Source organism: Giraffa tippelskirchi, chromosome 4 (assembly GCF_054371585.1).
Source record: "Giraffa tippelskirchi isolate mGirTip1 chromosome 4, T2T-mGirTip1v1.2.pri, whole genome shotgun sequence".
Taxonomy (NCBI): Eukaryota; Metazoa; Chordata; class Mammalia; order Artiodactyla; family Giraffidae; genus Giraffa; species Giraffa tippelskirchi.
Genome location: NC_137278.1, coordinates 202289859 through 202316089, shown reverse-complemented (window position 1 = coordinate 202316089; position 26231 = coordinate 202289859). Strand labels below are relative to the sequence as shown.

Below are 26231 nucleotides of genomic sequence, written 5' to 3'. Positions count from 1 at the left end.
CGGCTGGCGTTCCAGAGCAGCAGGGAGACTCTGGATCTGCCAGGGGTGGCGCTGGTCTTCGCCCCATCAGGGGGCCCAGGCCTAGCACCACTTTTACATACCCAGAGGGAGAACTGTTGGACAGCGAGGGTGACCCATGCCCAACAGTTTCCACCACCCCAAATGCCTGCCCTTGGTGTGTGGCATCAGGGTCAGGGACAAACCAACCATACATGTGCTTAGTTTCACAAATCTGATGAAGGTCCAGGGAGGTACACATTTGGACAGACGCCCCAAACTTGGCCCCCAGAGGCTCTTCCTGCAGGAGGCCAGCTCTCAGCTGTCCGCACCTTCTGGAGGCTAAACCCCAGGCCGGAGGGGTGCTGGCCTCCCAAGCTTGGGCTGTAGTCATTGCCTGGGTGCAGGGTGGGTTATGAGACAGCCCAGCTGAGACAGGACAGGTCCTTGCTGACAAGGCTGGTGCCTGGCCGGGGTCTCAGAGCTCATTCCCCGCTGTGCCGGGCTTTGCCTGTCAGCCGGCGACGCTGGGTCTTGCTTGTACGAGTGGTGCTCGGGGGCTTCTTGGTGGCGTCCTGGGCCCGGTGGGGATGTTTCCTCTTGACCTTTTTGCGACTGTGTGCATGCAGTGAGGCCGTGAGAGAGGAGATCCTATGGGAGGGAGGGAGGCTGGTGAGGCTTGGGCCTCGGTTTACCCAGGGGAATAAGGTATGGGCAGAAGGCTGGGTCTAGGGGAGGGGTGCCTGACAGGCCAGCTCACGCAGGGGTGCTCAGGACAGGCTCCAAATGCCATTCCAAAGGTAGCATGCTCTGTCCCAGAGGGCCTGCCAGCTCCTCGGGTCACAGCGACAAAGGCCCTTTACCCCAGGCACTCTGCCCCACACCACCCACCATGGGCCAGGGGGAGGTGACTGCTCCAACACCAGCCATAGGAGCTGGCTCACAGGGGAGGACAGGCCAGGGCTCACCGCTGGGAGAGCAGAGGGTCTCTGGACTTCCTGGGTAAGGCTCTGGTCGGCTTCTCCATGGATGATGCCTCCTCCTCAGGCCCAGACCTGGCCCCTTGCTAAAGAAGCACAGAACAGGAGCGGTGGGTCAACAGGCCTGGGCCTCCTGAGCAGTCACTACTCTGCTGCCTCCCACACCTGCTCGTGGCTCAGAAGGCGGCCCTAGGTGGGGAAAGGCCACATGTGCCCTGAAGCAGGAATGACATGGGGCAGAGGTGGGTTCTGATGTCCTCCACTGCAATGGCCCACAGTGGGCACACTCCAACACTCACAAATGAAAGAATTCTAAAATGGGGACAAGACTGGTCTTTGCATCAGACCAGAGAGAAGAAAGGGCTTCCCTGGTGGCTCAGACAGTAAAGAATCTGCCTGTGATGTGGGAGACCTGGGTTCGATTCCTGGGTTGGGAAGATCCCCTGGAGAAGGGAATGGCTACCCACTCCAGGATTCTTGCCTGGGGAATCCCATGGACAGAGGAGCCTGGCAGACTATAGTCCATGGGGTCTCAAAGAGTTGGACATTCCTGAGCGACTTTCACACACACATAACGAACAGAAGAATAAGCAAACACAAGGCAAGTGTGAGCTCAGAAAGGATATGATTAAAGCAGTGACTCTAGAACTTAAGGACACTGTAACCCACACGAGGGGATATGGTTTACCTGGAACTAACTATACGTGTGTGTGTGTTAGTTGCTCAGTAGTGTCTGACTGTTTGCGAATCCATGGGGTGTAGCCCGCCAGGCTCCTCCATCCATGTGATTTTCCAGGCAAGAATACTGGAATGGGTTGCCATTTCCTTCTCCAAACTATACACATACATGTGCATAAATACCTACACAACCCAGACACAAGCTTAACTAAAACAAATATTTCGTAAGACAACATTTGATGGGATGCTTTCTGATACTTTTGATAGTTTCCCCCCCCTTTTTTTTTTTAATGCTGGTTGGAACTTGCTATGACTCGCACCCCACAGGTCAGAGGAGAGAGACATATCTTGCAAGGGTAGCGAGCGCAATCAGCCGCTCTCAAGTGCTTCTAGTGGACTGAACACCTTTATCCTCACAGCGACGCAGCGAGGCAGCTGCTATCATCGGTGACCCCCAATGTAGTGGTGAAGGGAAGCAGCAGCGAGGCAGAGAAACCTCCCCAAGCTGTCACAGCTGCTTGTGGTGGAGCTAGCCTCTGAAAATCCAGGGCTCAGGGCTTTGGTCCAGGCCCTGGAGGGTGATCCATAGGACAGAGCCCCTTGTACTGGAATCCTCATGACATGGACCAGCACTTACTGATCCCCCTGACAAGCCAGGCTGACCCTGTGTCCCTTTATCCCCCAGGCTGGGAAGGAGACCCACCTCAGGCACGGACAGGCCGAGCAGTCGGGCCCCTGAGAGGTCCAGGTCGCTGATGGTGGTCACGGTGACTGTGTGGTTGGGGTGGTCGTACTGCACCGACTCTGTCTTTGCTGTCACCAGCCGGTCTAGCTCGTCGGCCTCCTCTGTGCAGGGTGGGTACAGGACCAGGCCTCAGCCCCAGGGCACAAGTAAGCAGGCTCCAGCACACACTCCACCCCTGACTCCAGCCCTGGAATGTAATGGCCCCCTCTACTCTATAGAGTGGCACCCAGGAAGTCACTGGGTCCAGAGCCTGGCCTGCAGACAAGTGCTGGAAATGACCCAACTCCTCCCTTCATGCTCTGGGGACACCTCAGACCACCTGGTCCCCACCTGGACCCCAGGAGCTGCTGCCACCCCCAGTCCCTCCAGGCCTCAGAAACTGGGCTTTCTGCTCAGGATCCATTTGCCAAGAGGTCTGGGTCTCCTCCTGGTCTCTGATCCACTGATATTTAGAGGTACCTGAGGATACCCCTGGCTCCAAGGGCACCACTAATACCCCTACAGCTAGGGACGTCAGCTTCTCTGCAGCCCTCATACCCCTCCCCTCCCACCCATCGAGGGATAAACTCAACCGATTGGCTATTCTCCAGGTCAGGTCAAGGATTGGACTTACCCAGAGCCTCCTCTCTCTCTGCCAGCATCTTCAAGTATTCCTGGTGGCGCTGAAACCGAAGGGAAGGCAACATGGTGAGTACGGCCTCTCAGCCCAGGCACTGCTCACCTCCAGGATGAGTAAGACCACAGCTTGGAGGGAAAGATCAAGAGATCTTACCCTAAACCTTCCCCAGACCTGGACCAGGGCATCTCTATCTACATAAACTGCACTCCAGGCCTGTCCACCCCTCCCCTCAGCCCTGCAGGTGCCCCTATTTGGGCCAGTGAGGCTGCAGGTCTCCTGGGCGTCAGAGACACTCTCCTGCCCTCTCCCTCTGCACCTCTTCCCGGAGCTTCTTCTGCTCCTCCTTCAGCCGCTGCTTGATCTCCTCAATGGCTGCCTTCTTCCGCTCCACTTTCCTCTTGTGGAAGCCTGTCAGGTACTCCCTACAGCAAAGAGGCAAGAGAGACAATCAGGACACAAGGAAAGAAGGGCCCACTCCAGCAAGAGGAGGGAAAAAAAAGCTAATACTGCACTCACCATGTGCAAAGTACCATTCCAAAAATGTAAACGTTATTAACTCACATAATCTTAACAGCATGCATATTCGGTGGGTGTTGTTGTTCAGTTGCTCAGTCACGTCTGACTCTTTGCGACCCCATGGACTGCAGCACGCCAGGCTTGCCTGTCCTTCACTATCTCCCGTAGTTTACTCAGACTCAGATCCATTGAGTCGATGATGTCATCCAACCATCTCATCCTCTGTCACTCCCTTTTCCTCCTGCCCTCAATCAGGTACCCATTCCTGATTTACAGATGGGAGACATTGAGGCAGAGAAAGGTAAGGTTACTTGCCCAAGGTCAAAGAGAGTGTAAAGTTAGGGAAAGAGAGGGAGGTGCTGCCTCTCTACCCACTCACTACCCTCCTGGGCTCTTAGCTGCCAGCAACAGGGCCAGGTGGTGGGCATAGGCTGAGAGCCTTTGAACCTAGAACAGGTGAGGGTCCCTTCTTCACTGGCAAACTCTACTCCTCAGTGAATTAGGCCGCTTCAAGTGGGACTTTCAAGGCCGCCCTCACCCAGACCTCCACAAACTCTCCATTGGACCAACGCCCATTTCCCCAGGACTCTGCCCCTGGACTCCTCTGCAGGTCCTGTTGATGCCTCCTCCCTGAGTTTCCTGACGATGCCCCAGGACTTCTTTCCTTCCTCCATCTTATCTCAGCCCCTCTCATCTCCCTAGGTCTGGCCTCATCATTCCTATCTGTTCTGGGGCCCAACACCAGGCTTTTCGCTGACCCACTACCATAGGTCCAGGTGGCACTCTGAGTGGTGCTAGACCAGACGTTAAGGCTTAGAGGACCGACTCAAAGTTCCGGAGACCTTTGTTTCATTCACTAATCACTCATCAAAAACAGCTGAGTCTACTGTGAGTCCACGGGATCGCAGAGAGTCCAACACGACTGAGAGACTGAACAACTGAGAGCGAGACCGCCAGGCTGGGGAGGGTGAAGCCCGCTCTCGGGCCGCGCACACAGCATCTCAAGGCGGCTTGGGGAGCAGAGAAGCGACGCGAGGGCGGGGCGGGCGATTCCATTCCCCCGGGCTCGGGGGACCAGAGCCGAGGCTTCCACCCACCAGGACGCCGCACCACGCCGAGAGGGCGGGGCCGGAAGGGCTCTCCGCGCGAGCGTGTGCGGACAGACCCGGCCTCGGCCTTGCCCGGCGGCCCGAACGGGATCCGCTCAGCCTTGGCACTCACCGCCGCTTCTCCTCGTCGAAGCTCAGGATGAGTCGCTGCCGCCGGTCGTCGCCATCTCGCTTCTTCTTCTTGTTGCGGCCCATAGCAGGAACGCTTCGGCGGCGCGGATTCCGTGCACCAAAGACACTTCCGGTTGTAGTACGAACAGCCTCCCGGAAGTGCTCCGCGGGCACGCTCGGCCGTTCCGCTCTCCGGACCCCGCCTTTTAAAGGGGCCGCCCTGCGTTTCTCCCGTCCCTCTCGACTTCATGTGTAACAGGCGGGATCTCTGCCCCCGCCCCCGCGCCCCCCATTTCCCGCAGCTGAACAGCAGGGTGATGAACAACTGGGTGATGAACAACTGTCTCTCTGGCCCTGCACTGCCCCTAGTGGCCATGCCCCTTGCCATCCTTGGCACCCTCCTGGGTAGAAGCATTGCCTTGGCTGCAGTGGTGCGCCCCGCCTTACCCCCAGCAAGAAGCCCAGCGAGCCGCCTTCCGTGGAGGCTCAGAGAAGGGGAAATAACTTAAACAAAATCAGTTCATTCTTAAGTGGTGTGCAGCTTCCCCCGATTGCTGCCCTGTGTATGGAGTAGTTCTGCCCTCCTGAAACATCTGGTCAGGTGCAGAGACTGGAACCAAATAAGAAGACAGCCGCTCTGTGGGGATCTCTGTGCAGTCGGCCCTCGCAGCCCACCCAGTCCGAGCTGCCAGCCCACAAGGGGCTCAGGCCACATCTAGGAAAGTTCCCAGCGCAGAGTGAGGTCTGCCACCTCGGGCAGGTGCTGTTGTTCAAACTCTTCCCTGGGAGTTCCAGGTCCCCTTTACTCCAGGAAAATAAATGTGAGACTGGCAACCCCACCCAGACTCCAAAAGCTTGAGAGCCCTTTGCTGCAGTTAGCTCACAGTCTAACACACTTCCCTTTTGGATCACTTTCTCCTTGAAATTATTTTTATGTTCATTGAGCATATTTTTATGTTCAGGCACAGCAAGAGATGGCACATTTTCTTAATAGAAATGATGATGAAGGTGATGAGCCAAAGAATAACCGCAGTGGCCATTTAGTTCTTTGCACGATTATCTTTTTTTTGGCTGTGCCATGCAGCATGTGGGATCTTTAGTCCCCCAACCCGAGATGGAACCCATGTCCCCTAGAGTGAAAGTGTGGAGTCTTAAGCACTGGACCTCCATGGTCCCTAAATGATTATCTTTTTTGAGATATGAATCCCATTTTAATGAGGCTCAGAGAGGTGTGGTCACTTACCCAAGGTCACACAGACAAGAAGAGCAGGTGCTGAGGGTAGAGCCCTGTCATCTAAACTCGAACTCTAGTTATTGTTTCTCTGGACCCAGTTTCATAGGCTCTTGGAACACATGGGGTCTGAAAAGAGGTGAAGGGAACCAATGCTTACAGAGCCCCTACTATGTGCTAGGCACAATGCACTTCTCCACATTATCTCAGCTAATCCTTGCAACAGTCACACAAGGTGGATACTAGTATTAATGCAATTTGATGGGTGAGGAAACAGGTTCAGAGGGGTTACGTAACTAGTCCAAGGGAACACAGTGATGGAACTGGGGTTTGAACACGGGTCTGTCTGACTCCAAGCCCAGTTTCTTTCCTACACAGTCAGTGATCTCTCTCCTAATCTGCCCCAGAGGCTTTCCTCTGCCTGGTTGTAGTCCCAGTCCTGGTGTATTGTGTGTTCAGCCAGTGTAGGGAGAGGAAGTAGGACTAGAAAAAGGAACTCAAGAAGACACTTTCTCTAATGTCCTGCAGAGGGCGCCCCATCCACAGCCAGACTTCCAAAGCTGTCTCTCCCTCGGTGACCACTTGGGTGCCCCAGGAGACCCTGGAGATTGGGTGTGGCTCAAGGCCGTTCCCATCCTCTGTGGTCCACAAAGAGATGTGTCCAGCGGACCCACTGAGATGGGAATCATCCACCCAAAGGGGTCAGGTGAAATAATAGCCCCCATTTTACAGGTGAGAAAACTAAGGATGGGGGAAAGAGACCTATCCAGTGTTTCACAGCTGATGCTAGCTGTTCTGGAGACTGAAATTAGCCAAGCTCCCACCCCACACACACCTCAGGAGGCTGCCCTGGGGCTTGGGGGTTGCCCACTGAGGTTCTGATTCTAAGCCTTCTTGGAACACTGGCTCAGTTCCCAGGGGCTGTTTCCCAGGGAGGTAGGGGCCCTACAGCAGGGAGCAGAAAGGAAAAGGGGCAAAGGAGTGGTCGGTGTGCAGGGTTGCCCAGACATCAGCTCATGTCCCATCACTGGTGACAAATGAGCATGACGGAGCTGGGTGAAGCCTTGGCCTCCAAGGTAACACAACCTGGCTGGCCTTGGAAACCACATCCTCTGGAAACCAGCAGAGGAGGGGCTCATGGAGGCCTCATCACAAGCTGCGTGAGTCCCCTGCACTCCTCTGCTCTGCAGGGAAGAGGCTGTGTGCAGCAGGAGGCCCACCTGCCTCTATTTCTAGGCTCTCTGCAGGGGCTAGCATTCCTCCTCCCCCATTCCTCCTATCAGAAATGGGCCAGCAGGTGGTGCCAGGGCCATCGCCCAAGCCCATCTTCCCATTGTTGGGTTAAAGATCCTGAGTTTCCAGACTGGCACCCTGGTTGCCCTTACACTCCAGCATTCAGAGGTGTGGCCTGGCACCACAAAGCTGGGGTGCTTGGGGAGCCCCAGAAGGCTCATCTGGGCCTGGTACAGACCAGGGAGTCACCACCCAGAGCCTGTTTCCTCCCTTTCAAATTCAGGGGGTAAGATCTCAAGAGATAGTGGGGTAGGGATGGATATACTATCTAATGCGTGTTTGCCACGTGCCAGCCCTACGCTTGTCCTCCTTCACATACCTCATTTCATCCTCACAAAAATCCCATGAGAGACTCCATGCTATCCTCCCCATCATATAAATGAATAAACAGGCTCAGCGAGCTCAATTAAGGCCCAGAAGGGCACACAGCTGGTTTCCCTGCACTGTCTGAAATTGGACGGCTTCCTAGCTCGTGAAAACAAATGAGGGGGCCACAAGTATTCTTCCCTCTACCTCCCTCTGTGCTGCCCCAGATACCATGGCATGAATCAGCCTGTTCTTGCCTCTCTCCCTGTTTTCATTTATTCAACACCTTTCGAGCATCTACTGTGTGCTGGGGTCCACTGAGTTGGGAACTGTTTGAGGGAGGTGACTGGGGCTTATTTAGTATTGAGCTCCCTACTGGGTACTGAGCTTTCTGTTCAGCCCAGGGGACCCAGGGGAAGATGTCAGTGGCACACTTCAGTCGTGTTTGACTCTTTGCAACCCTATGGACTGTATTCTGCCAGGTTCCTCTGTCCACGGGATTTTCCAGGCAAGAATACTGGAGTGGGTTGGAAGCCCACTTAAGAGGTATAACGTTAAGGGAGTTCCCTGGCAGGTCCAATGGTTGGATGCTTTCACTGCCATGGGCCTGGGTTCCATCCCTGACCAAGGAACTCAGATTCCACAAGCCACATAGCTCAGCCCCACCCCCCAAAAAAGTATGCATCAAGGTAGTGAATGAAAGTGAAGGAAAGGGCAGAGACAGGGATTGGAGGAGTTGGTGGAACCCTCCTCTTCCACACCCACACACACAGGAGGCTGGATCAGGGGGAACAGAGGCAGCTGCCTTTATTGGGGGCCATGGGCTGGCTGGCCCATGTGTCACTCAAAGGCCACACACTTGATCTTGAAGTCACCACCTGCAGCCAGGTAGTTGATGGCCTCCAGGTTGAGGCGGTTGGGGAACTTGAATTCGTATCCATCGGGCAGCTTGATGGTTAGGTCTGTCTGGTCGAAGGAGACGCATACCTGGGGGTGCAGAAGGGCAGTGAGCACATGGACCCCACAGGGACCCTTGACTCCGCAGCCACAGCTGCAGCATGCAGGTCCTAGGCCCTCCCAGAGCCCTTTCCTCACCCAGCCCTGACAACAGCCCTGCTTCATGGGTGAGGCCCTGAGGTTGGGAGAAGGGGATATTGCTCACCGAGGATCACACAGCTGGTGAGGGAAGGGCAGGGATATGGGAAGGGGGGCAGGGATATGGGAAGGGGGACAGGGGTTGGGGGGGTGGGACCTAGGTCTCTAGCCACTCAACCCAGCTCTGCCCCAGCCCACCCAGTGCCCTGATCCCACCCCCAGGCCCCAGCCCACCTCCACGACACTTCCTGGCTGGAAGGGGAAGGCAGATTCCCGCTGCTCGGCCCCCCAGGCCCCGGCGTCCTTGCTGTTACACACGATGGTATTGATGTCCCCATGTGCGTCGAAACGAGGGTTGAAGTGCAGGCACAGATTGTTATCATCTTTGCCCAGGTTCAGCGAGAAGCTAGGGGGTAACAGGTGGGCTTGAGGCCGCCCCCTCAAGCTACAGCTACAGCTACTGGCTACAGCCCCCTCAGACCCTCTAGTCTGTGCCACCTAGTCCACGTGAAAGCACCTCGCTGGGGAAACTCACTGAGCCGAGAGGCAGGAAACCTGGATTCTAGCTGTGTCCCTGCCTCCTCCTTGCTGTGTGCCCCTGAGCAAGTCCCTGCCCCTCTCTGGATTTCAATGTCCATATCTACACAGTGGGGGCTGCACAAAGAGGACCTCTTAAGGGTCTTGCTGTGCCGACAGCCAGGACTCTTGCAGACATGAATTTGTGTCCCAGCCCCTTTGGTCAAGGTCAGAGATTCCCTCCAGATGGTGACCTCTGGGAGGGCAAGTGTCCAATCCGTCTTGTCTGTCTCGAGCCCTGGTGTCCAGCGCGATGCGTGACACGTAGCAGATAGGTGCTCAATAACTGCGGGGCTCATGAACGAATAACAATAATACCTTTGCTGAGTGGAGCTAACAGCAATACCTGCCTCTGAGGGTTTGGAAAGAATGGTAGAAGCGGTGCGCGTGAAACCTGCGGCTCTTTTCTATGGTCAGCTGGTCATCATCGCCACCGAGAGATCCAGCATTGCACCTTCACCCAGCAACCTCCTCCCTCCATGAACCGATTAACAAATAAGGCTCAAGGCGGTGGGTTGACTGATCCAAGGTCACAAGACTCCGGAGAATTTAGGCCAGCTGGCCGAATGAATGATGAGTTCAGGAAGGAGTGAAAGGTCGAGAAAAGCGAAGAGCGGAGGAAAAAAAACGGATCTCGGAAGGCGGGCAGCAAGAGTGACGCCCTTTCATCCCTTCTCCCCGCCCCCTCAGGCCCCGCCCATAGCAAGGGGCGAGGGGAAGGCCAGCGGAGGTAGATGACGAGGCCTCAGCTGGTTCAGTTTAAGGGGGCGACAGTGGTGGGGGCGTGCAGACCCCGCGGAGGAAGTGACTCATCCAGAAGACACGGCCTCAGCAGCCGCCGACCTGAAGCCCGCCCCGCCGGAGGGAGGGGCCGGGCCCGACCAGCCACGCCCCTGGCAGGGCCCGGCTCCTCCCTGGAGCTGAGCCCTCCTCCCTGCCGCCCACCGCCCCCGCCCTCGCCCCCCCTCACCTCTTGGCGTCTGCGGCCACCTCGCCCCGCACTCTGAGGGACTCCCCAGGTTTGAGATTCAGGTTGCTGGCGACCAGACCCTGCGTAGACGAGACCCCGCCCAGCCGGGTTAGAGGACGCAGTGGCGGGGGGGGGGCGGGGGCGGGGGCGGTCAGGAGGGGTGGGTGGGAATGAAGGGGTGGGGTCGTCCCCTTTTCAGGCTGCTCTGACCAGGCCGACCTGAAGCCTGAGGAACCCGGCTGCAAGATCTAGACTCTCTTTCTTTGAGTGGTCCTGGGCAAGTCCCTACTCCCAACTGGGTCAATTTCTTGTCTGTAACATGACTGAGGTTCTTAGAAGACAGGATCTAGAAGTTTCTGTGATTTAGCCTGGGGATTTTAAATGCAGTGTGTAGCCGGGGAGGTGGAGTGCTGTCTGTGCTCCATTGCCTGCCTCACTGAATAGATGGAGAGAGGCAGCCTCCACATGGGTCTCTGCGAGTTGGGGGCAAAGGAAGGTGAGTTGAGGCTGTCTGTCCATCTGCTGAAGAGGAAGAGGCCTGGGGCTGGGCGGTGTCCACCATCCCCTTCAAACCCCTCTGTGCAGAGAGGGACGGGCTGGAGAGGAGTCCCCTAAGGAGCACAGTTAGGCCCCTCTAAGAAGGGAGAATGGCCCCCAGGGCAGGAGCCTGCACCCTGGCTGGTCTAGGGTTAACAAATGCCAAGTTCAAAGCTTAGCTGGTGTGAGTGGTTCCTCCTGCCAGAAACTTGAATCCTGTCCCTCGGGGCCTGCAGAAGATTCTAGCTTCCTCCTTATATCCCTTATCACACATACATACACACCCCTCCTAGCTTGGAGGAATGGGTCGTCGGGCACTCCCCCCAACCCCCGCCTGACCAGCCTGGACCGGCCTGGACAGAATCACCCACTGCCGCAGGCTAACCTATACAGGCTCCCCCCAGGCAGCCTGTCTCAGATCCTGGCGACTTTTCAGAGCTCTCTGGAGCAAAGGGTGACTCTGCCCTGGCCCAGGGACTGGGGACAGCTGCAGGGGGGAGGGGACAGGAGTTTCTATGGGGTGGAGGAGGGGGAAGGGACAGTGGCCGGGGCACTATGAAAATGCGTCCCCCGCCCCATGTCCAGTCGGCCACACCCTTTCCACTCCCACTTCTCTAGAGAGCTGCAGAATGTCAGACCTTGGCAGAAATAACTGTGCTGTCAGACCCTGGAGGAATCCAGAAATTTCTTAAGCCAGAGAAGGCCTTGGGGGACCGTGGTGGCCCTACCCTCATTTTACAGACATGGCCACTGAGGCCCAGAAAAGACACTTGTTCAAGGCCACACCACGGGAACTAGAACCCAGATCCTGATCTATCCTCGCTCTCCCTGGCTGAGCCCCCAGACCATCTCTGGGCCTTAGGGTGGGGGGTCCCCATACTCACACAAGCCATGACTGAAGAGAGGAGGATGTTCCTGGAACTTCGGCACCAGTTGTCTGAAGATTCTGCAGGAGAAATGGGCTTCGGGCCGCTCCCACCCTTTTAACTGGACTGGACCCCGATGAGTCCCGCCCCCTGGATGCTGAGCCAATTGTAACTCAGGAAGGGGATGGGGGCCACAGGAGGCGGAGTTAAAGGAATTTTGAAGCCCGTTCTGGAGCAGAGATGACCAATCAGAGTAGAGACACCCCCCCATTTCTTCTTAGCCACTCCCTCAAGGTCCAGGCTGCACCTCCCAATTCTCCTACCCCTTCCCAAAATTGTGCTGTGGCAAGGATTGGGGGAAGCCAGTGGAAAATAGTTTGAGGATGAGTTAGGTCCAAGAATTAGCAGGAAGAGGGCCAGGGCTAGCTGGCTGAGCTGGGGGGATACCCAGAGAAGACAGCTGAAGGGGTGCAGGGTCCCTCGAGAATTAGATCTGGGGTTCGAGAGGCTCTGTTCCTTGGCAGGGGCCAGGGCGTGGCCCGTTCTGGGCGCCTCTGCAGAGGGCCCAGGACCCATTAACCACAAAGCCCTGCCTCCCCCGGAAACAGGGATTGCGGCTGCTGCTCTGCTCTTCACTAGCGCTAAAGAAAGGCTGGGCCGGTGCCAGGCTTGAGGCTGCCGCCCAGACTTGGGACTCAGGCCGCAGGCTTGGCCCTCCTGAGGGCCCTGCTGCGGATCCTCCAGGAGCCCCTGCCTAACAGCTGCTGGCCTGTCCAAGAGGGTCAGGCCTGGAAGGCGGCCCAGGGTGAGCCAGGCCATAAAGGGTTGGGGTCCCCGGTCTGTGCACCCACCTCCATTCTTTCTCCCTCTGATGCCAGGCACAACTTCTTTCCCCATCCGTTTAGCGGGTATTTTACCGAGCACCTATTGTGTGCCTGACCCTGAGCTGGCCTCAGAGGATTCCAAGATGAAGCCCTCAGTCCCTGCTCTCAAGTAGCTCTCTGCTGGGGGCAGAATTTGACTGTGAACCTAATTAGGAAGTAGCACGATGCTGGCTCTGAGAGAAGTCATGAGCAAGCACTGTGGTGGGGTGGTCCAGAATGGGAAGAATGTGGGTCTTTTCTTTTTTTGGCCACCCCACGTGGCATGCGGGATCTTAGTTCCCTGACCAAGGATTGAACCTGTGCCAACTGCAGTGGAAAGGCAGAGTCTTAACCACTGGACTGCCAAGGAAGTCCCAGAAGGTGGGTCTTCAAGGATGGGTGAAGAAGCAGGGACTGGCATTCCAGCATGGGCAAAGAAATGAGACAGCACACGCCTGGGGAACCGTAAGCATCTGGGCATGGCTGGAGTTTAGGGATTGCTGGGGAAAGATGGGGTTATGAGGCTGGAAGGCCAATGGTATCTGGATCATGAAGGGCCTCACTGAGGGGCTTGGGCATTGTTTTGTCTGAGGGTGCTGGGGAGGCCACAGAAAGTAATATGAAGATTGAGTTGTGAGGCCAGATTTAGACTGCAGGGAAAATCACTGTAGCAATAGACTTGAGGGTGGGGTCAAGGGCTGCTCACCTCACATTCAGAAACCAAGTAGAGAGAGGAGCATGGGGAGCCCTGGGTGGGTGGGGTGGGGGGCTTGCTAAGAGAGGTATCAACAGGACCTCCTTCACATCACTGTCCCCCTTCTGAAATCACCAGCACTGAAGAGCTAAGAAGATATGGACCAGGGGTGACTCACATCAGGAGGCGCTGCCCCGAGCTCGCTGCCTCCCCAGCCCCCATCATCCTCCAGAGACTGAGGCCCACGCTGGCACAGGAGGAGAGGGGAGGGCACGGGGCTGAGAGGCAGGCCTAGAGAGGTTGGGTGGCACCCCCTGTGAGCCCATCACCCCTCCTCCTAGACCAAGCCAGCTGCCTCAGAAACCAACCACCAAAAGTGCTTCACTTTTTCCTGCAGGGCCTCCCTCCAAACCTCAGCATTAGGGAGGGGTGGGTGGGTGGTGCCCAGCTCCACTGCCTTTCCTCTACGCTTCCCCTCTGAGGCCCACAGACACCCTCTCTGCCTGGACAAGGAATGAGGGCATTTCAGGAGGAACCCTGGACCAAAGCCAGAGATGCTTCAGATGCAGTCCCTGCTGTGACGGCCATCAGGTGGGCCTGGCTGGCTGCTCCCCAGTGGTGGGGCTTTTAGGGCCTCAGGAGCTGCTCCATTTCCCCCCCATCCTGGAAGATGGGGTTCGGCACCAGGAAGTGTTTGTTGTTGGATGAGGGCTGCTTTACTCCTCTGTGACATTTGGCCTGCCGAGGGCTGGTAGGAAGACAAAGTGGGATGGTGACATGGGGTGTAGGGCCCCGGAAAGGCCCCTCTGGGAGTCTGGAGACTCGGGTTCTGGTAGTAACCCTGTCATGCCCTCCCAGGGCATCTCGGCAAGTTGCTTCTCCCTGCTTGCCTCAGTCTGCCTGCCTGTGAATTGGGCATGAGCAGCCCTGCTCTCTTGCACAAGGTTAGTTCAAGGTAGAGTTCAGGTCTGTTGTATATCCTTAATAGATGATTCTTTTGTTCATAGAGTCTCAGAAGATTTTTGCCTTCTTCTTGTCTCTTCTCCCAGGCTGAGTTCACCTTCCTGGGTCAACACTTCTGGGAGGCTGCCCTCTCACCCCCATGTCGTCCCTAGGTAGACCCCCGACCCCAGGCTGTGGTGAGGAGTCTCTACAGAGTCCAGTGTCCCCTATAAATAAGAGGGATTGTGGTTTTCTGGGGGCAGGGGGCAGGGACAAGCTGCATTATACCCCCCACCCCTAGTCTCAGGGCCTCCTGCTGGTGGCGCCCATTTATCTGTCAGGCCCTGTGCCCGGCGCCTCGCTTTCATACATTATCTCATTTCATTCTCACCTCCCTCCTGAAACAGCCACCTGGGTCAAACTTCTGCACAGGGAAGCTGCCCTGGGGCCCTGAAACGAAGCTGACATCAGAATCGGAGAAGAGGGGCAAGTCCTGATTTGGGGGCTGCTGCTGCTAAGTTGCTTCAGTTGTGTCTGACTCTGTGCGACCCCATAGACGGCAGCCCACCAGGCTCCCCTGTCCCTGGGATTCTCCAGGCAAGGACACTGGAGTAGGTTGCCATTTCCTTCTCCAATGCATGAAAGTGAAAAGTGAAAGTGAAGTCACTCAGTCATGCCCGACTCTTAGCGACCCCATGGACTGTCAGTCATGCCCGACTCTTAGTGACCCCATGGACTGCAGCCTACCAGGCTCCTCCGTCCATGGGATTTTCCAGGCAAGAGTACTGGAGTGGGTTGCCATTGCCTTCTCCTGATTTGGGGGCTACCGGGCTCTAACTCCAGCCAAAGTCCTTGTCCTCCCTGAACCTGTATCCAGGCCTGGAAAGTGGGGATGTTACCCATCTGCCTGGAGGGTTATAGGGGTGATGTGAGAGGAGCTGAAAGTCAGCTGTCTCTCCTGCATTCCCCAAGGCCAAGCCCCTCCCACCCAGCGACTCTCCTCTGCCTCACTGCAGTGGAGGCAGCCAGCTCTCTGGAATTCCTCCATCCTGCAGGCTGGCCTTACTGGCTGGACCTTGGGTGCCGCTGTGAGAAATGAGCGGAGCTTGTCCAGACAGGAGATCCAGGCCAGAATGGCTCTTCCCAGCCTGTCGGCTCCCTCCCAGCTCCCAGGAAGGCTGTGGCTCCTCCAGCTGGCCGTGGTGTGGAGGGCTGCCAGACCCCCTGAGATACCCTCTGCACCCCCAGGCAGCCTGGCTGGCCCAGCTGGGGAAGGTGGGCGTGGCCAGAGCCAGCTCCAGAGCTCCTTCATTTAATGATGCAGAGACCACCCAGAGAGGGTGGCCACTTGGCCAGGGTCACACGGGGAGCTTGGGCTGCAGTGCTTTCATCTGCTGAGCCAAGGAAAGAACAGTGTGATGCTGGGATTCTTGGACCTCAAAAATGATCTTTTCCTCCTGTTCCATGAAGGGTCAGAAGGACTAGTAGGGGGATGCCCCCAACTTCAGGTACTTTTCCAAGCAGATTGTGCTGGAGCCCACCTCCTCACTTACCTGCTCATCCTTGCTCACCTCTCTGCCTTCGCTTGTGCTGCTCCATGGATGCTCAGACAGCCGTCTCCCCAAACGCAGGGGGCTCTATCACTTTGTTTTCCCAACTAGTGTTTGTCCCCCTCTGAACACAGGCCCCAGCTTGCCTTTGGAGAATCACCTCTCCTCTCATGGGGTCTAGGTGAGGTCCAGACCCTGTCCTTCATTATCCTCCAGGGCTCAGGCATGAGTCTTTTTTATTTTTTTTTAATGGTCCTTTGGTGTGTGTGTGTGTGGGTGGGTGACATAATTATAGACTCACAGGAAGCTAAGAGCTTTTTAAGAGCTTAGAAAATATTTGAGACTTGAAGAAAAAAAAAATGTGTTGGCCCCCAAATACTAAGACTGCAGAGCTGAAGTTAATAAATGTTTACTTTGGTCAAACCTAACCCTTACTAGTCATAAAAACTGTATTGCCTTTGAAAACAATTTTGTGGGTGGAATTTTCTTCTTCAAAAGCATGTCCAAGTCTTCCTAGAGATTGGTCACTCGTACATTAGATCCCCATAGCCAAATAATGTCTAAAATGAAAGTATAAAAATCCTTGGAGATATGTATAGTAACCCTCCCCCCATAAATATATTTAATGGGGGCTGTGGATGCATTTTAATGTTTTCTATAATGTGCTTGGGACCTGTGTATCAGGAGAGCTTGGGGCTGCAAGTAACAGAAAACTCAAGAAAAACTGCTTTAAAATTAAGAAAAATTCACATACCAAGGAGTCTGGAGCTAGGAGGTTTCCATGGCAGATTAATTCAGTGGCTCAATGAAATCACAAAAGATCTGGGTTCCTGTATGATCATGGATTAAGGCCATAAAGACAGTCCTCACTCTTCTGCACAACCACAATCCACAGTTAGCCCCTGCTTTTAGGACAGACAATATAAAAGATTTGAGATGAACTGTGTTCATACCTGTAACGTACTCTCGAACAAGCCAGTTTAAAAATGCCAATATATATACAGAGCTACTAAGCAAATTGGACCAATAGAAAACAACCGGGAATGTAGATGAAGGGCATGAGTGTTCACCCTGCCATTCTTACACCTTTTCTGCTGGTTTGAAACTTTTCTAAATTAGGGACTTTCCCGGTGGTCCAGTGGCTAAGACTCTGCACTCCCAATGCAGGGAGCCTGGGTTCTATCCGTGGTTAGGGAACTGGATCCCACATGCCACAACTAAGAGTTCGCATGCTGCAACTTAAGATCCTGCATGCTGCAAGTAAGACCTGTTGCAGTGGAAAAATAAATAAATAACTGAGGGAGTGTGACATAGTAAGAACTGTGTATTTGGTTTATGACCCTGGTCCTGACATAGAGCTCCTAAATTCTATGGAATTTCCTAGGTGATAGGAGTATTTTTTGTTCTGATAAAGTGACTATTGGTGGGCACCTGGATGGCTTCAAGGTGGGGGCTGGTCACCAGAAAGACCAAGTAGTGATCAGAAGCTTGGAACTTTCGGCTCTACCACCCATCTTCCAAGAAGGAGAGAGGAGCTAGAGACTAATGATCTATCATGCCAAAGTAATAAACCCCCTCATAGGAATCCCCAAGCTACAGAGTTTGGAGAGCTTCCGGGTTGGTGAACACGCCCACATGCTGGAGGGTGGCACATCCTAAGCCCACCAGGACAGCAACTCTTCTCTTGGTACCCTCCAGGACCTCGCCTTGTGTATGTCTTCATTTCACTGTTCACCAGCATGCTTTGTCATGTCCTCTATTATAGAATAAACCCGTAATCATAGTTTCCATGAGTTTTGTGAACCGTTGTAACAAATGATCAAACCTGAGAAGGGGGTTGTGGGAACCTCTGATTTATAGCCAGTTGATCAGAGTACAGGTAACAACCTGGCATTTGGCAGGTTGGCATTTGGCACTGAAGTAGGGGAAAGTCTAGGGGGGCTGAGCCCTTAACCTGTGGGGTCTACACTGACTCCAGGTAGTGTCGAAATTGAATTAGGTTGTAGGACACCCAGGTGGTGTTCGCAGAAAACTGGAGAATTGCCTGATGTAGAAACCTCGCACATTTTGGTGTCAGAAGTACCGTATCCTGTGGGTAAACAGTTTTCCCTTTCAGTTGGTGTCAGAGAAGTGGGAGTTGCTACAAAGGCCCTGGCTCATAGAAATGTGTGGATTGAAAGGAGAAAGTATGAAAAAGCAGGGGTGAGGAAACTTTGATTCCTAGGTGGTCACGTGGTCACCCATGGTCCGAGGAGCAGTGCTGCGTTGCCTCTAAAGGTAAACCTGGGAGAATTCTCTGCTGCTCCAGTGATTAGGACTCGCGATTTCACAGCCCAGGGCCTGGATTCAGTCCCTGACTGGGAAACTAAGGTCCTGCAAGCCACACAGCTTGGCAAAAAAAAAAAAAAAAATTATGTGCATTCTTAAAAAAAATTTTTTTTAATTAAATAAATAAAGGTAAATGTTACCAGTGGAATTTAGACATGGCTCCAAGTCCTGGGGAGTTGGCTAAATGGATGCATAAGGTATTGCGAAAAAAGTAAAATTTATAGACCTGTAGTTATGGTTATCTGTAATAGATAAAATGAAATCAAAAGGGAGTGCTGGGTGGGACTCTGATGCTAGACCAAGCTCAGATTTATTTCAGCGAGTCTGAGCTTCGGCCACTAACTCAAAGCCCCTCCCAGAGGGAAAAATTATGGCAGGAACAGAAAGTACCTCTCAGGCATCTGTTCACTAAGAAAGTAGTCAACAGGCAGGGGTGGGGGTGGGGTGAGGCAAAACTAGGAAACTATTGAAACCAGGAGGTATAATGTGAAGTTGTTTCATTTTGTCAATTGGTGCCATCGGTTTCCTGAAATATTAGCTAGGAATCCAGTGAAGACCATATGGTATTTATTGTGCTGTTCTTAGATTTTTTCTGATGGTTTGCAACTTTTAGAGGTCTAGGGAAAATACCCCCAAGTGCTTCCCATTTTTCTGAAGCAGAGTCACAGAGCAGAGAAATATACCGGGCCATGCCTTGTGATGACATAATGGCTGCAACCGCTTCCACACCCAAAGCCCCTAAGAGTGAGAGGATGAGAGGGATGCACCTGGAGGGTGTTGGACCACCTCATGGGTGGTCCAATAAACTCTTTTATGCCTTAGCCAGGTTGAGCCGAGTCTGTCACAACCAGAAGTCTCCACAAGAGCACATTTGCTCCCACCTCCTGATGCAGCCAGACTCAGTCAAGCACTCTGTCTTCCCAAGCAGAACCACACTGAAGAGAATTTTCCAGACTTTGAAGTCCCATCCCTCACTTTACAGATAAGGAAACAGGCTAAGCAGGAAGGGGCTTGTGGGCTCAAGTGACAAGTACATCAGTGACAGGCCTGCCTGTCAGCCAGCTTCCAGCTTGGCACCTGCTCTGCAGGAGGCCCTGGGGAAGCTCGAGGCCAATAGGGCAGACAGTCACAGCAGCAGCCCAAATGTGAAGGATGCCTGAAATCCCGTGGAGGGGTGTGCACTGCATCGCCCCTGAGCTCCTGGAGGAAGGCAGGGACCTGTCTCCCTCTTCAGTCTCTACAGAGCGGGGCTGCAGCCTCCCAGTCAGCCAACACAAGTTCCGGTCCCACTTTCTAGGTGTGTGCCCTTGTGTAAGCTAACATCACCTTTTTGACCCTCATTCCCCAAGGAGTTAAGTGGAATGAGTAATGCAAGCTTGCTGGATTTTCTGAAGGACTGAAACGTATTGTTATATAAAGACTCAGTGAGGGGGACCCTCCCTGGTGGTCCAATGGTTAAGACTGTGCACTTCCAGTGCAGGGGCGGAGGTTCAACCCCTGGTCGGGGAACTAGATTCCACATGCCATGTGGCATGGCCAAAAAATTAAAATAATAATAATAATAAAAGACTCAGTGAGGCATAAAGTGCTATTAAGCTAAGGTACGACTGCACAGAGAACACTCTGGAACTGGGGTGATCATTTTAGAGGGAATGGGCAAGTTCTGGGGAGAGCAGGTTCAAGCAGGGGCTCCTCCCCCCCTCCCCACCCCACCCTGGACACAGACTTGAACCCACACAGACACTCCTACTCGCACTTTATTAAGTACGGGAGGACTAGTTACAACAGGGGTGGAGGTGGCGGGGGAAGGCTCAGCCCCCACCCCCACCATCAGTGGCACACGATAATAAATTACTAGGGTGGGCATGGGAGAGAGGTGGCACAGCAAACACTGATAGCACAGCGGGCCACAAAAGCCCCACTCCCAAGCTGTGGCCACCATCAGCACTGGTCTGATACCATGATCAGGGAGGGGTGGGGCCCTCACTACAGAAGCCTCCAGAGCCACTAAGGGCCCCCTTTGTGGAGGAGAGGTGTCTTCAGCACTTGGACCCTTATTTATGAACAGAAATCTGGACCCTTGGCTGGTCCAGTCAGACCCAGATAGTCAAGAGGCCACTGTCTCTCAGACTTCTAGATTGTTCTATTCAGGATCCAAGAGACTGCTCATTACTACCTGGGGTCCTGATTGGTCTGCCCGGAACCTAGGTCCTGAGAGGGTCACTGTCTCTTAGGCTCCCAACTTGTCCATTCAGGAGCCAACAGCAATGCGTCACTATCACTTAGCCTTCTGATTGGTCCATTCAGGGCTCAGGGCGATGATGATTCCTGGTTATCTAGACCTCTGATTGGTCAACAGGTACCCCAGGCCAGGACCCAGGAAGAGCTCTAGAGGCCCCAGGGTGGAAGTGGGGAATTAGGTGCTCAGGGTTGGGGAGATCTTCACAAGGCAGCAGGGCCCAGATTGAAACAAGGGGAGGTCACAGGGCAGGATATAAGGCCACCTGGCTGGGTCAGGCCAGGGTGAACCAGTAAGAGGGGAGGGGGCAGCTTCTGGGATAGCAAAGAGTGCCCAGCCACTGCTGGGAGTGAGTGTGGGGGCCTTGACTCCTTTCCTGGGTTCCAGTCCCACCCGGGTAGAAACTGGGGTGTGGGAGCTGGTAGCCCTTAATGCAGCTCTTGGCCCATCACCTCCACCTACGGGAACAGGGTAAGGGAGGGTTGCGTCTGCGCTTGCGTCAGTGGGCTCAGTCCTCCAACCCCTCCATCAAGTCCGCGATGCTCTCCACATAATAATGGGGCACGAGGTCGTGCTGGCCGGCCGCCAGGTAGGCCTGGGCCTCCTCCAGGCGGGAGACGCCCGTGAGCGTGAGCACGGTGGTCATGCCACAGCGGTGGCCGAAGAGGATGTCGGTCTCCAGGCGGTCGCCCACCATCAGCGTGCGGCTGGGGTCCACGCTGAAGTGCTCTGTGATGCACTCAAACATGTAGGGGCTGGGCTTGCCCACCACCAGGGCCTGGCGGCCCGAGGCTGTCTCCACGGCGGCAGTCAAGCTCCCAGTGCCTGCAGGGACACAGACACTTGGTCAGTGCGGGCAGCAGCGGGGAAAGCATCCAGGCCTGGGAACTGGAATCCTCAGAGGCAGCTTGGTGCGGGGGTTAAATCAGGCTGAAATGAGTGAAAAGGCCGCCTGCTTCCCAGTCGTAGTGTGGGGGTTAAGGGCATAGATTCTGCAACCAGCTGCCTGCATTCACATCCCATCTCCACTTTTCTTGGGCAAGCTATTAACCTCCCTGTGCCTCAGTTTTCCCATCTCGAATATGGAGCCACTGCACATAACCAGGTCTGGCTCAGTCAGTCCTGCCTGTGGTTCACTATTTTACCCTGGCAGCCGTACATCTCTGGGCAAGCCAACCTCTCTGGGTTTCCTTGGACTCACTGCAAAGGGGGATCCAAGTGATGCCTGCCTTCAAAGAGGTGCTGTGGGCACCACAGGGGCAAGTGCTTTGGAAATGGAAAAGCACTTAACCAACAGCAGTTGTGGCTATTGCTACAAGAATGTGTTCTGGCATCGGCAATTGGCACCAGCTCTTTTGGAATACAGCAGGGCATAGAAATGTTTGCACCTCTGACCCAGTCTGCCTCCGCTGGGAGTGATCACAAGGCAAGAATTCAGACTGGAGACAAAAGCTACATGCTTGAAGATGTCCATGGCTGTAGTAACTATAATAAGCAGAATTGTGGAATGCACCCAAGTATTGAACAATAGGAGGGCTGTTGAGAAAAGGACAGTTCTGATTCTCAGCCCAGTACCATCCTGCCCCATACAATGAGTTCACTGTGCCCGTCCCAGCAGTACGTCTTTGTGCCAGAATGTTCTACCTTAACACTAATGTCCCTGAACAAATGATGATGATAATCACAATTTACTAAGCACATTCTAAAGTGCCAGGGGCTGTGCGGGAGCTTGTGATCACCCATTTTACAGATGAGAAAGCTGATGTTCAGTGTTGTTAAGTAACTTGTCCAGGGTTGCATAGCTTAGTAAGTGGCAGGTAAAGGACATGCATTCAGGTAAGTCTGACTCAGACACACAAGGGCCGGCCTATACTGGCTCCGGAGCGCTGAATGTTTCCTTTTCAGGAATTCTGTGACCTGGTAGTTAAACAAAGCCACTGTTTAAAGTCAACTCATATGAACTTAAATAAAATGTTTAAAACAAAGGTAATAAATTCCCAAAACTCATCACTACCTAATTATTTTACCATTATCTATGCTCTTGAGGTTATTTACATCCGTAATGATGGAAATATTACAGAATGGTGTGTACTTACCTTCCCAAGCCCACAAAGGGAAGTGACCTCACAGTGGTAAGCTGAAATCAGCCACCGGGGGCAGTACTAACACCACAGAAATTGGCAAAAGTGTAAATCAAGGCTCTTATCGGTACACTACTGGTCTGACCCCAAACACTCTGGACCTCCTGTCTCCCTTCTCACAATGAATGACTTTCAACGTGATTAAGCCAAAGGCACAGAAGGTGCACAAACAGCAAGTGTCTTTGGCCCTGCGGCCCCCAGATGAGGAGGAAGAACTTCCCTGGGATCAAGGAAGAGCTGTCCCAGAGTGACCCCGTGGGGCAGGTCTCCCTGACCTCTGACCTAGAACTTGCCCACTCTGTTTCCTAAGAACTGAGTCAGGAGGAAGAGCCAGTTGCCCTTTGGTTAGAAATTCCTTCCAGAATGGGAAGGGCTCAACTGAGTCATCCCAAAGCTCCAGGACCATTGCTCTGTTAGCGTCTTCCTTTCCTACCAGGTCTGAGCCTATCACTCTCGGCCCCTCGTGTCCCACCTCACTCAGCCAGTATTACTGAGGCCCAACTATGTGCCGGGCACCAGGGATAGAGCAGTGAAGGAAACTGAGATCCGTACTCTGAGGGAGCAAGCATCCCAGCAGGGGAGTCTGAACGCAACTCCACCCTCAGACCATCACATCCCAGTCTTCTCAACATCCTGTCATCCAGAAGTCCTGTATATTCTGCTGGTGACGTATTCCTAAGACAGTAGGCCTTTCTATTTGCCGGCTCAAGTGGCTGCCACGTGGTAACAAGGTAAACACACAATTAAGCAGACCCAAAGGGATGGGAGGGGGAACTGGGGTGAAATTCACATTATTTCAGATTTTATGCATATTGGGGTCTTTATTTAAAATGTTATTCCACTTACAAAGCTGCACGATTCAGTCGTGCTCAAACAGGACAGCAGTGGTGTATTTCCTGAGCTCTGTCTCCCCCTCTTGGCTGTGGGAATGACCAGCAGAGCTGGCGGGCACAGCCAGGTGGGTGCTGAGATTCAAGGGGCACACGTGGGCAGGGCCTGGTCTCTCCCTAGCATCTCACCATCCCTCCTGAGCCCTTGGGTGAGCTTCTGAACCCACTGCCTTCACCTGAGCTTTGAGGCCTCTGGAGAAACTCACTTTTCACAGCACAGCCTCACGCAGGCAGGAACCGCTGGCAGCTGGGAGCCCTGAGCAGCGCTCTCCCCTTGGATTTATGGGGACACTGAAGTGGTCATGCAGCAAGTAGGTCTGCGGCAAAGCCAAGATAGGCCTAGAACTATTGAGATTCCCAGCTTGGAACTGATTCTGCCATGGCCCAAGCCCTGTTCCATTCCTGAGAGCTCTTTTCTGCAAGATGCCTCCTCCAGGAAGCCTTCCCAGGTCTCCTCAGCTCTAGGTCCTCCCTGCCACCCATCATAATACTCTGTCTACTCCATCAATTTCACTCTGTCTTCCCAGGATCTGGAATCAATGGAGTCAGTGGCCAGCAGGGAGAAAGTGATGGAGATCTGTCCCTCCCTCAGCCGACTGACTGGTTGTCCCTGCTGTCAGTTAGCCTTTGCTACCCTCTGCTCTTGTCTAACGTGAACCCTCCAAGATGTAGGAGCCTCCTTTGCTCCTGCCTCCTCTGCAGATGTGAAATTCCCAGATGACAGCAGCAAAGAGTGCCCTGGATGGCGGGGGTGGGGCTTAGAAGCAGGGGATAAGGTGGCCTCAAGCGCCAAGTTCAGGTCCTCTTGCTTTTGGGTAGCTCTCAGCCCTTCTCTTAGCCTCAGTTTCTTTAACTGGGAAATGGAACAATAACTTCCATCTCCAGAGTAATTCTGAAACTATAACAGATACCAAGGTGCTTCATAAAGCTCTGTAACAGGAGAGGGCTCAGATACAATCTACATCATCTGAGCATCTATTACAGAGCAAGCACTTGCCCTGATCACTCTTTCCTCAGCGAAACTAAAACTGACATGGTTAGTATTCCCATTTCATCCCCAGGGAGGAGATGCTCCACGGTTATGTAATTTAACAAGATTACAGAGCCCTGCAGCTGGAACTCAGGTCAAACTCCATTCACCGCCCGTTCTCTCCGCACACCTGCCTTTAATCTGCCCCCAGAAAGGCCTGTTCCAACCCTCAGCGGGGGCAGGGTTTGTCCCCAACTCTCCCACCTAACTCCGATGGAGGGTGGGGAAAATGACAGGAGTCATGGAGGCTGGTTCAGGAAGGCTAGGGTTGGGATCTGGGGCCCTGGATTGCACCTGTGACTCCCCGAGCCACAGTGTCCCCATCTGTCCAACCGGACCCCACTTCTGCCCCTCACAGGGTGGCGGCTGCAAGAAAGTTGCAAGAAATACCAGATGTGGCCATGAAGACATGCTGGGCTGTTGCTGGGTGGGGACCGCCCGCATATCCCTCCAGTCCCCCTCCTATCGCCTGCAGACGCCCCTTCCCCAGCCCTCACCCTCAGGCATGGAGCTGAAAGCGCGGGCCGACCCCCAGCTGTTTCCCCGCGCTCACCGGGGGTCCGGCTGCCGTCGCTGAGCGGATGCCACGGGTCGCGGTCGGTGGCCACCAGCAGGCAGTCGGGGTCGCGCAAGTGCGCGCAGGCCTCGCTCAGCTTGGCAAAGGAGAAGTGCTCGTCGTAGCCCACAAGCACGGCGCGCACGCGCGGGGCCGCGCCCGGGTCCTCGCTGGGGTCCCCCGCCAGGCGCAGCCCGGCGGCGCGCAGCTCGGCCCGCAGCCCTTCACCGCCCAGCACGAACACCGCGCCCTGAGTGTCCGGGGGTCCGAGCAGGCGCTGGCGCAGCAAGCGAGCCGCGCACAGTGCGGAACTGAAGAGCTGCTTGGAGCGCAGCCCCCCGAAGCCGAGACGTGCGAAGCGGAGGGCCAGCTCGGGCCGCGCGCGCCGGCTGTTGTTGCTCACGAAGAGCGCCGCCTTGCCAGCCCGAGCCAGTCTCTCCAGCAGCTCGGGGGCGCCCGGCACTGCGCGCTCGCCGTTCCACAGCACCCCGTCGCAGTCGAACAGGACCCCCTGCGCCCGGCCCACCACGTCGCGCAGGGCCGCGCCGCGCAGACGTTCGCAGCGCGCCATGCAGCCGGCTGGCTGCCCGCACACCGGAGCCGCGCCGCTCTCTTCCCGCGGGCACAGCGCGCTCGCCCGCAGAAGGCCTGTCGCGGGCACCCGCCAATCGGTGCGCCGGAAGGGCCAGGGGGCGGGGCCACGGCCTGACCTGCAGCCAATGGGAGGGAGAGTCTCGGAGAGGAGCGGCGAGGGGCCTGCGAGCTACAGGAGCCTGGAGAAAGGGGCGGAATCTCGAGCTCCACCGAGGGAAGAGGGGCCAATGAAGACCTAGCCTGGTCCTTCGTCCCGCCTCTTAGCTCCTCTGGACCAGTAGCCGCAGAGCTTCAGTTCCGACTCACCGCTTGCCGGGAGAGGGACTGACCTGTTTGACCAATAAGGAGTTACAAATAGAAAAATAAGGCCCGCTCCTCGTTCCCCAGCCAATCACAAGCTTAAGACAGATGGTTGCTAGGAGGAAAACAAATGCTAAAGGAGATGTTATCTTTGGGTCAAATCTCACTGCCTTCCGAACCCTAGACGCTCCAGTTCTGAGCGGAGTCTTGGGAAGAAGTCCTGGGATGCAATGTGGTTGTGACTGAGGAGAGAGGCACATGGTGTCCCCTCAGACGCTGGAGCCCTTGGTCTAGACCAGTGGTTTTACACCCTGTCTGTGCAGTAGAGTTCCTAAGGAAACAGATATTTTTTAAATTATATAATTTACATACAGTAAGATTTGTGGATCTTAAGTGTATAGTTCGATGACTTTTGATAAACGTTTTTTAAAACGTGTGATAGGACCCCAGAAATTCTGATTTTAATTCCTTTGGG

The 26231-nt window shown here is 54.7% G+C and overlaps 3 protein-coding genes across 7 annotated transcripts; all 3 read right to left on the bottom strand.

Moving 5' to 3' along the window:
• Positions 1-218: 218 nt before the first annotated feature.
• Positions 219-4898, bottom strand: NOL12 (nucleolar protein 12). 5 transcript variants are annotated; one of them, XM_081590002.1, is made up of 7 exons: positions 4633-4664; positions 3536-3800; positions 3336-3441; positions 3014-3062; positions 2359-2501; positions 966-1063; positions 219-648 (listed from the first exon to the last, which is right to left on the bottom strand). In XM_081590002.1, exons 2-7 carry the CDS (start codon positions 3550-3552, stop codon positions 483-485), a joined length of 579 nt encoding a protein of 192 aa, XP_081446128.1. In that variant the 5' UTR covers positions 3553-3800; positions 4633-4664; the 3' UTR covers positions 219-482. The 5 variants fall into 5 exon arrangements, with proteins under 5 accessions (XP_081446128.1, XP_081446126.1, XP_081446125.1 ...); XM_081590000.1 differs by having other exon boundaries at positions 3581-3800; XM_081589999.1 differs by having other exon boundaries at positions 3581-4898.
• A 3469-nt stretch (positions 4899-8367) lies between these two features.
• LGALS1 (galectin 1) lies at positions 8368-12179 on the bottom strand. Its single transcript, XM_081589996.1, has 4 exons — positions 11648-12179; positions 10227-10306; positions 8915-9086; positions 8368-8572 (listed from the first exon to the last, which is right to left on the bottom strand). The coding sequence occupies exons 1-4, from the start codon at positions 11654-11656 to the stop codon at positions 8426-8428; spliced, it is 408 nt and encodes a 135-aa protein (XP_081446122.1). The 5' UTR covers positions 11657-12179; the 3' UTR covers positions 8368-8425.
• Positions 12180-19745: 7566 nt separating this feature from the next.
• Positions 19746-25497, bottom strand: PDXP (pyridoxal phosphatase). The gene is made up of 2 exons (XM_081589995.1): positions 24860-25497; positions 19746-21070 (listed from the first exon to the last, which is right to left on the bottom strand). Exons 1-2 carry the CDS (start codon positions 25431-25433, stop codon positions 20754-20756), a joined length of 891 nt encoding a protein of 296 aa, XP_081446121.1. The 5' UTR covers positions 25434-25497; the 3' UTR covers positions 19746-20753.
• Positions 25498-26231: the final 734 nt, after the last annotated feature.

Bases quoted from the DNA above. Each gene is read 5' to 3' on its own strand.
- PDXP (XM_081589995.1), bottom strand. From the start codon at position 25,433: ATGGCGCGCTGCGAACGTCTGCGCGGCGCGGCCCTGCGCGACGTGGTG. The intron at 21,071-24,859 runs GTGAGCGCGGGG...GTGTCCCTGCAG, and splicing joins CGACGGCAGCCGGACCCCCG to GCACTGGGAGCTTGACTGCC.
- LGALS1 (XM_081589996.1), bottom strand. The intron at 9,087-10,226 runs GTGAGGGGGGGC...GTTACCCCCTAG, and splicing joins GTGGCCGCAGACGCCAAGAG to CTTCTCGCTGAACCTGGGCA. The intron at 8,573-8,914 runs GTGGGCTGGGGC...CTGCACCCCCAG, and splicing joins AGCCAGGAAGTGTCGTGGAG to GTATGCGTCTCCTTCGACCA.
- NOL12 (XM_081589997.1), bottom strand. From the start codon at position 4,839: ATGGGCCGCAACAAGAAGAAGAAGCGAGATGGCGACGACCGGCGGCAG. The intron at 3,063-3,335 runs GTGCAGAGGGAG...CTTCGGTTTCAG, and splicing joins AGAAGAAGCTCCGGGAAGAG to CGCCACCAGGAATACTTGAA. The intron at 2,502-3,013 runs GTAAGTCCAATC...CACCCTGCACAG, and splicing joins AGAGAGAGAGGAGGCTCTGG to AGGAGGCCGACGAGCTAGAC.